We start from the raw sequence: 8,367 nt of genomic DNA on the forward strand, positions 1-8,367 counted from the left end.
AAAATAAATATAAAAATACATGAATAAAAAATTCACTTTCTGAAGCTATCTGCGTGTTTTTGCAAACAGTGTCCGCTTCTAGGAGGTATAACACAGTTACAGTCACCACCAACTCTTCCTTGTGCTTCTGTCCCTAGGTGCAGCCATCCCCCACGTCCCTCGGCTGATAATTAACACCCGCTCGTTAATCCTAAACCCAGCGTTAAGTTTTAGTCCCCATTTTGGTGACAGCCTCAGGAGGACGAGCGAGGGAAAGCCCCTCACCCCCCTCAGAGCGTTGGGGCTTCGCTTCCCCCTAAACCCTCCTTCAGGTAGGATTTAGCGCCCAGCACGGCTGTCGCGAGCGGTGGGAAGGAGAAGCTTTAATCCTATTTTTAATCCAAGCTTTAATCCTATTTTTAATCCTAATTTTCGGCGCAAGGGCTGTCTCGTCCGCAGACGCTCGCTACAGCGAAGCGTGTGAACTTCAAGCACCACCACGGGGCGGGGGAAAAAAGGGTGAGGGGAAAAAAAAAAAGAGTGAGGGGAAAAAAAGGGTGAGGTGAAAAAAAAAAGGGTGAGGGGAAAAAAAAGAGACTGAGGGAAAAAAAGGGTGAGGGGATAAAAAAAAGGGTGAGGGAAAAAAAAGGGTGAGGGAAAAAAAAGGGTGAGGGAAAAAAAAGGGTGAGGGGATAAAAAAGGGTGAGGGGATAAAAAAGGGTGAGGGGATAAAAAAGGGTGAGGGGATAAAAAAGGGTGAGGGGATAAAAAAAGGGTGAGAGGATAAAAAAAAGGGGGAGGGGATAAAAAAAAGGGTGAGGGGATAAAAAAAGGGTGAGGGGAAAAAAGAGACTGAGGGAAAAAAAGGGTGAGGGGAAAAAAAAAGGGTGAGGGGATAAAAGGGTGAGGGGATAAAAAAGGGTGAGGGAAAAAAAAGGGTGAGGGGATAAAAAAAAGGGTGAGGGGATAAAAAAGGGTGAGGGGAAAACTTGCTGCCTGACCCCTCGCTGTAGTCACCAGAGGGCACGCGGGGAGAAGCCTGAATTACGACAGTCACAGGAAAATATCGGCCACTTGTGTTTTTTTTAGGTCCAAATGAGGGAAATTAGGAGTTAATTAGGAAATAAGAGTTCATTAGGCCCCGGGGAGGCCGGAGCAGGTGGAGGTGGGAGCGGAGGGCACTGCTCTGCTCGCTGCTTCAAAACACACCCACGCCGGACCCAAAACCCACCGATTTTCCATGACTTTATTCCAGCAAGGCCACCGAGCCGCGAGAGAGTGACAGAAGGAACCGGGACGGGGCGGGGAATAATTAAATATGGAATTATAAATGTCTAATTTCTCTGGTTTTGAAGCTTTTTTCCCCTATTTTTCAGCTCGGCGTGTGTCAGGGGAGATAAAGCTCGGCCCGGCTGAGGAGAGCGTCGGCGAAGGCGGTGAGTGCGGAGGGAAAGGTGGGGTGGGGTGGGGAGGGGGGGGCGAAGCTCGCCGGCCCCCCGCCGCCCTCGCGCTGGCGTCTGGCAACGGCCCGGTGCCGCGGGGGACGTTTCGGTCGTCGCCGTCATGGAGCACGAGGGAGGCGGAGGGCGGCGGAGCTGGAGGGGGGGTGAGCGGGGTGGGGGGGGGGGTTAGAGGCGATGGCGGCGCCGTGCCGTGGTTAGGGGCGGCGGGGGGGGCCCCGGCGGTGCCGTACCGTGGTTAGGGGTGCCGGGGGGGCCCCCGGTGTCTACGCCAGGAGGGTTTTGATGGCGGCGACGATTTTTTGGAGCTTGGCATCGCTGTCGACGAAGCCGTCGCCGTTCTGGGTGGAGGGGGGGACAACGGCCGCGTCCGAGGGTGCTCACGCACGCCGGTGTGGCACCGGGGATGGGGGGGGGACGCCCCGGTGTGGCACCGGGGATGGGGGGGACACACCGGGGAAGGGGGGGGACACGCCAGGGAGGGGGGGGGACATGCCGGGGGGGGGTGACCCACCTTTTTGGAGTGCACCAGGCGTCCGCCCACCGTCACTTCAAACCATCCCGTCACCTCCCGCGTCCCCTGGCCGCTCTGGGGGGGGGGGGCACGGGGTGGGTGGGGGACACACCTCGGCCCCCCCCCCCCCCTCATGTGTCCCCCCCCTCACTCACCACCTCCAGCGCGCCCGGGAAGCGCCGCTCCAGCTCCTGCTTGAGCTGTTGGTACTGAAATGGGGGGGGGGGGGGGGGTCACCCCTGTGCCCCTTTTGGGGGGTGGGGGGGGAAGTGGGGGGGGGGGGCACGGCTCACCTTGGGGCGGTAACCTCAGGCTCCGCTGCGGGGGGGGGGCAGGTGGTCAGTGGGACGAGGACCCCCGCACAAGGACCCCCCCCGCCAGGCACAGGGACCCCCCGCCAGGCACAGGGACCCCCCCCGGGCACAGGGACCCCCCCCAACCACAGGGACCCCCCCCCAAGCACAAGGACCCCCCCAGCCCCAGGGAACCCCCCCCGGGCATAGGGACCCCCCCCTTGCACCAGAGACCCCCCCCTTGCACCCGGGACCCCCCCCCCGGGCACAGGGACCCCCCCCCCCAGTCCCGTTCCCCCCCCCCCACCAGTAGAGCACGGAGACGCGGAGCCGCTCGGCCATGGCGGCGCTGGCGCATGCGCAGTGGCGTCGGCTCCGCCCCGCCTCTGGGGGGGGTTCCCGCGCCCCCCCCCCCCCCGGCCCCGGCACAGTGGTACGAGCCGCCCCCCCCGCCCCGGGCACCTTTGGGTGCTCCCGTGGTGGTCCCTGTCCCCCAGTATAACCAGTGCATCCCCCAGTATAACCAGTGTATCACACCAGTATACCTAGTGCCATCCCCCAGTATACCCAGTGCCATCCCCCAGTATAACAAGTGTATCACACCAGTATACCCAGTGCGTCCCCCAGTATAAACAGCACATCCCCCGGTATAACCAGTGTATCACACCGGTATAACCAGTGCATTACACCAGTATAACCAGTACCATCCCCCAGTATAACTAGCACATCCCCCAGTATACCCAGTGCCATCCGTCAGTATAACCAGCGCATCCCTCAGTATAACCAGCGCATACCCCAGTATAACCAGTGTATCACACCAGTATAACCAGTGCATTACACCAGTATAACCAGTACCATCCACCAGTATACCCAGTGCCATCCCCCAGTATAACCAGCGCATCCCCCAGTATAACCAGTGTATCACATCAGTATAACCAGTGTGTTACACCAGTATAACTAGTGCATTACACCAGTATAACCAGTGCCTCCCTCAGTATACCCAGTGCATCACACCAGTATAACCAGCGCATCCCCCACTATAGCCAGTATATCACACCACTATAACCAGTGCCATCCCCCAGTATAACCAGTGTATCACACCAGTATAACCAGTACCATCCACCAGTATAACCAGTGCATCACACCAGTATAACCAGTGCATCACACCAGTATAACCAGTGCATTATACCAGTATAACCAGCGCGTCCCCCAGTATAACCAGTGCATTACACCAGTATAACCAGCACCTCCCCCAGTATAACCAGTGCATCCCCAGTATACCCAGTGCATCACACCAGTATAACCAGCGCATCCCCCACTATAGCCAGTATATCACACCACTATAACCAGTGCCATCCCCCAGTATAACCAGTGTATCACACCAGTATAACCAGTATATCACACCGGTATAACCAGTGCATTACACCAGTATAACCAGCGCATTACACCGGCATAACCAGTACCATTTACCAGTATAACCAGCGCATCCCCCAGTACACCCAGCACCTCCCCGGTATAACCAGTGCCATCCCCCAGTACACCCAGCGCCCCCCCAGTACACCCAGTGCCATCCCCCAGTACACCCAGCACCTCCCCAGTATACCCAGTGCATCCCCCCAGTATAACCAGTATATCACACCAGTATAACCAGCGCATTACACCACTATAACCAGTACCATTTACCAGTATAACCAGCACCTCCCCCAGTATGACCAGTGCCTCCCCAGTATAACCAGTGTATCACACCAGTACGCCCAGCGCCTCCCCAGTATACCCAGTGCCATCCCCCAGTATACCCTGTGCCCCCCAGTATACCCAGTGCCATCCCCCAGTATAACTAGCACATCCCCCAGTATACCCAGTGCCATCCCCCAGTATAACCAGCGCATCCCCCAGTATAACAAGTGCATCCCCCAGTATAACCAGTATATCACACCGGTATAACCAGTGCATTACACCGGTATAACCAGCGCATTACACCGGTATAACCAGTGCCTCCCCCAGTATGACCAGTGCCTCCCCAGTATAACCAGTGTATCACACCAGTACGCCCAGCATCTCCCCAGTACACCCAGCACCTCCCCAGTATACCCAGTGCCATCCCCCAGTACACCCAGCACCTCCCCAGTACACCCAGCACCTCCCCAGTATATCCAATACCCCCCCAGTATAACCAGTGCCATCCCCCAGTACACCCAGCACCTCCCCAGTACACCCAGCACCTCCCCAGTATATCCAATACCCCCCCAGTATAACCAGTGCCATCCCCCAGTACACCCAGCACCTCCCCAGTATACCCAGTACCATCCCCCAGTATAACCAGTGTATCACACCAGTACGCCCAGCATCTCCCCAGTACACCCAGCACCTCCCCAGTATACCCAGTGCCATCCCCCAGTACACCCAGCACCTCCCCAGTATACCCAATACCCCCCCAGTATAACCAGTGCCATCCCCCAGTATCCCCAGCCCCTCCCAGTCCGCCCAGCACCGCCCCCCCCCCCGCCCCCCCCCCCCCAGCCGGGGCCGCGCTCGGCGCTCCCGGGCGGCTGCGGCGGGGATGGGCCGGGGCCGGGGGGGGCCGGGGGCGGCGGGGCGGGGGGGGGGCGGCCCGGGGGGGCGGGGGGGGGGGCGCTGAGCCGGGGGGGGGTCCCGGGGGGGGTCCCGGGGGGGTCCCGGAGCCCCCGGGCCCGTCGCCATGGGCGAATGGACCATCCTGGAGCGGCTGCTGGAGGCGGCGGTGCAGCAGCACTCGACCATGATCGGGAGGTGAGACCCCCCTAACTGCCCCCCCGGACCCACAACTGCCCCCCCGGACCCCCAACTGCCCCCCCAGGTCCCCCATGGCCCCCCGGAACCCTCAACTACCCCTCCAGGACCCCCAACTGCCCCCCCCGACCCACAACTGCCCCCCCTGACCCCCAACTGCCCCCTCGGACCACAACTGCCCCCCTGACCCCCAACTGCCCCCCCCGACCCACAACTGCCCCCTCGGACCCCAACTGCCCCCCCTGACCCCCAACTGCCCCCCCGGGACCCACAACTGCCCCCCCGACCCACAACTGCCCCCCCTGACCCACAACTGCCCCCCCGGGACCCCCAACTGCCCCCCCGGGACCCCCCGGAACTCCCCCGGGACCCCCATGTCCCTCCGGGACCCCCAACTGCCCCCCCGGGACCCCCAACTGCCCCCCGGGACCTCCATGGCCCCCAACTGCCCCCCCAGGACCCTCCAACTGCCCCCCCGGGACACCCAACTGCCCCCCAGGACCCCCAACTGCCCCCCGCGACCCTCATGGCCACCCAGGGACCCCCAACTGCCCCCCCGGACCCACAACTGCCCCCCCGGGACCCCCAACTGCCCCCCCGGACCCCTAACTGCCCCCTAACCCACAACTGCCCCCCGGGACCCCCATGGCCACCCAGGACCCTCAACTGCCCCCCGGACCCCCAACTGCCCCCCAGGACCCCCAACTGCCCCCCCAGGTCCCCCCATGGCACCCTGGGACCCCCCAACCCAGCTCCCACAGCGCCCCCAGGGTGGGCTCTGACCCGCCAGGGGGCGCACGGGGCGCTGGGGGTCCCACTGCCCCCCCCCGGGGGGTCACCCCACCCCACCCCCTGGGGCAAGGTGAGGGGTGGTGGCACCCAGGGGTGCAGGTGGGGCCTGGGGTGGGGCTGGGAAGGTCCCATGGGGCTGGGTAGGAGCTGGGGGGGGGGGGGGCTGGGGCCAGGTGGGACCCCCATGGCCAGGTGGGGCCTCCAGGGCCAACCCACGTGTCCAGGGCCAGGTAGGACCCACGTGACCAGGTGGGACCCACATCTCCAGGTCCAACCTGTGTCTCCAGGTCCAGGTAGGACCCAGGTCTCCAGGTAGGTCCAGGTAGGACCCACATCTCCAGGTCCAACCCACGTGTGTGGGTCAAGGTAGGACCCGTATGTCCAGGTCCAACCCCACATCTCCAGGTCCAACCCACGTGTCTAGGTCCAGGCAGGACCCACATGTCCAGGTCCAGGTAGGACCCAGGTCTCCAGGTCCAACCCCTGTGTCTAGGCCGAGGTAGGACCCACATCTCCAGGTCCAACCCACGTGTCTAGGTCCAGGTCCAACCCCCATCTCCAGGTCCAACCTGTGTCTCCGGGTCCAGGTTAGACCCAGGTTTCCAGGTCCAACCCACATCTCCAGGTCCAACCCAAGTCTCCTGCTCCAACCCATGTGTCTAGGTCCAGGTAGGACCCACATCTCCACGTCGAACCCACGTGTCTAGGTCCAGGTTAGATCCAGGTCTCCAGGTCCAACCCACATCTCCAGGTCCAACCTGTGTCTCCAGGTCCAGGTAGGACCCAGGTCTCCAGGTCCAACCCACGTGTCTAGGTCAAGGTAGGACCCACATGTCCAGGTCCAACCCACATCTCCAGCTCTGACCCCCATCTCCAGGTCCAACCCACATGTCTAGGTCGAGGCAGAATCCAGGTTTCCAGGTCCAATCCACATGTCCAGGTCCAACCCCCATCTCCAGGTCCAGGTAGGACCCCCATCTCCAGGTCCAACCTGTGTCTCCAGCTCCAGGTTAGACCCAGGTCTCCAGCTCCAACCCTTGTGTCTAGGCCGAGGTAGGACCCACATCTCCAGGTCCAACCCAAGTCTCCAGGTCCAACCCACATCTCCAGGTCCAGGTAGGACCCAGGTCTCCAGGTCCAACCCACGTGTCTAGGTCAAGGTAGGACCTGTAGGTCCAGGTAGGACCCACATCTCCAGGTCCAACCCAGGTCTCCAGGTCCAACCCCTGTGTCTAGGCTGAGGTAGGACCCACATCTCTAGGTCGGACCCAGGTCTCCAGGTCCAACCCCCATCTCCAGGTCCAAGTTAGACCCAGGTCTCCAGCTCCAACCCCTGTGTCTAGGCCGAGGTAGGACCCAGGTTTCCGGTCCAATCCACATCTCCAAGTCCAACGCAGGTCTCCAGCTCCAACCCACGTGTCTAGGTCCAGGTAGGACCGCCATCTCCAGGTCCAACCTGCGTCTCTGGGTCCAGGTTAGACCCAGGTCTCCAGCTCCAACACCTGTGTCTAGGCCGAGGTAGGACCCACATCTCCAGGTCCAGCCCAAGCCTCCAGGTCCAACCCACATCTCCAGGTCCAGGTAGGACCCAGGTCTCCAGGTCCAACCCACGTGTCTAGGTCAAGGTAGGACCTGTAGGTCCAGGTAGGACCCACATCTCCAGGTCCAACCCAGGTCTCCAGGTCCAACCCCTGTGTCTAGGCTGAGGTAGGACCCACATCTCCAGGTCCAACCCAAGTCTCCAGGTCCAACCCACATCTCCAGGTCCAGGTAGGACCCAGGTCTCCAGGTCCAACCCACATGTCTAGGTCAAGGTAGGATCTGTAGGTCCAGGTAGGACCCACGTGTCCAGGTCCAACCCACATCTCCAGGTCCAGGTAGGACCCAGGTCCAACCCATGTGTCTGGCTCCAGGTAGGACCTCTGTCCCCCTCTCTCCCGCGCAGGATCCTGCTGACGGTGGTCGTCATCTTCCGCATCCTCATCGTGGCCATCGTGGGCGAGACGGTTTACGAGGACGAGCAGACCATGTTCATGTGCAACACGCTCCAGCCCGGCTGCAACCAGGCGTGTTACGACAAGGCCTTCCCCATCTCCCACATCCGCTACTGGGTCTTCCAGATCATTCTGGTCTGCACCCCCAGCCTCTGCTTCATCACCTACTCGGTCCACCAGGCGGCCAAGCAACGCGAGCGCCGCTTCTCCTTCCTCCCCCCGCTCCTGGAGCGCGACGCCGCCAAGGCCAAGGCCACCAACGGCGCCTCCAAGGAGGAACCCAAGGAGGTGCCACCTCCGCCGCGGCCTCCGCGCGGCTCCAAAGCCAAGCGCCAAGAAGGCATCTCCCGCTTCTACGTCATCCAGGTGGTTTTCCGGAACGCTCTGGAAATCGGCTTCTTGGCGGGGCAATATTTCCTCTACGGTTTCAACGTGCCGGCCATCTTCGAGTGCGACCGCTACCCCTGCGTCAAGGAGGTCGAGTGCTACGTGTCGCGGCCCACCGAGAAGACCGTCTTCTTGGTCTTCATGTTCGCCGTCAGCGGCGTCTGCGTCCTCCTCAACCT

At 61.7% G+C, this 8,367-nt stretch overlaps 2 protein-coding genes across 3 annotated transcripts; one reads left to right on the forward strand and one right to left on the reverse strand.

Moving 5' to 3' along the window:
* Window positions 1-1,209: 1,209 nt before the first annotated feature.
* Window positions 1,210-2,636, reverse strand: SELENOW (selenoprotein W). Of its 2 annotated transcripts, XM_068401450.1 has the most exons (6): window positions 2,554-2,636; window positions 2,247-2,271; window positions 2,109-2,162; window positions 1,954-2,028; window positions 1,673-1,780; window positions 1,210-1,574 (listed from the first exon to the last, which is right to left on the reverse strand). In XM_068401450.1, the coding sequence occupies exons 1-5, from the start codon at window positions 2,586-2,588 to the stop codon at window positions 1,706-1,708; spliced, it is 264 nt and encodes an 87-aa protein (XP_068257551.1). In that variant the 5' UTR covers window positions 2,589-2,636; the 3' UTR covers window positions 1,210-1,574; window positions 1,673-1,705. The 2 variants fall into 2 exon arrangements, with proteins under 2 accessions (XP_068257551.1, XP_068257550.1); XM_068401449.1 differs by having other exon boundaries at window positions 1,210-1,780.
* Window positions 2,637-4,917: 2,281 nt separating this feature from the next.
* On the forward strand, window positions 4,918-8,362 carry LOC137664086 (gap junction delta-2 protein-like; the record flags this gene model as incomplete). Its single annotated transcript, XM_068401813.1, has 2 exons — window positions 4,918-5,015; window positions 7,753-8,362. Coding segments are annotated over exons 1-2 (681 nt in total), but the record flags the coding sequence as incomplete, so codon positions are not given.
* Window positions 8,363-8,367: the final 5 nt, after the last annotated feature.

The sequence above is a fragment of the Nyctibius grandis genome, chromosome 5 (genome assembly GCF_013368605.1).
Source record: "Nyctibius grandis isolate bNycGra1 chromosome 5, bNycGra1.pri, whole genome shotgun sequence".
Taxonomy (NCBI): Eukaryota; Metazoa; Chordata; class Aves; order Nyctibiiformes; family Nyctibiidae; genus Nyctibius; species Nyctibius grandis.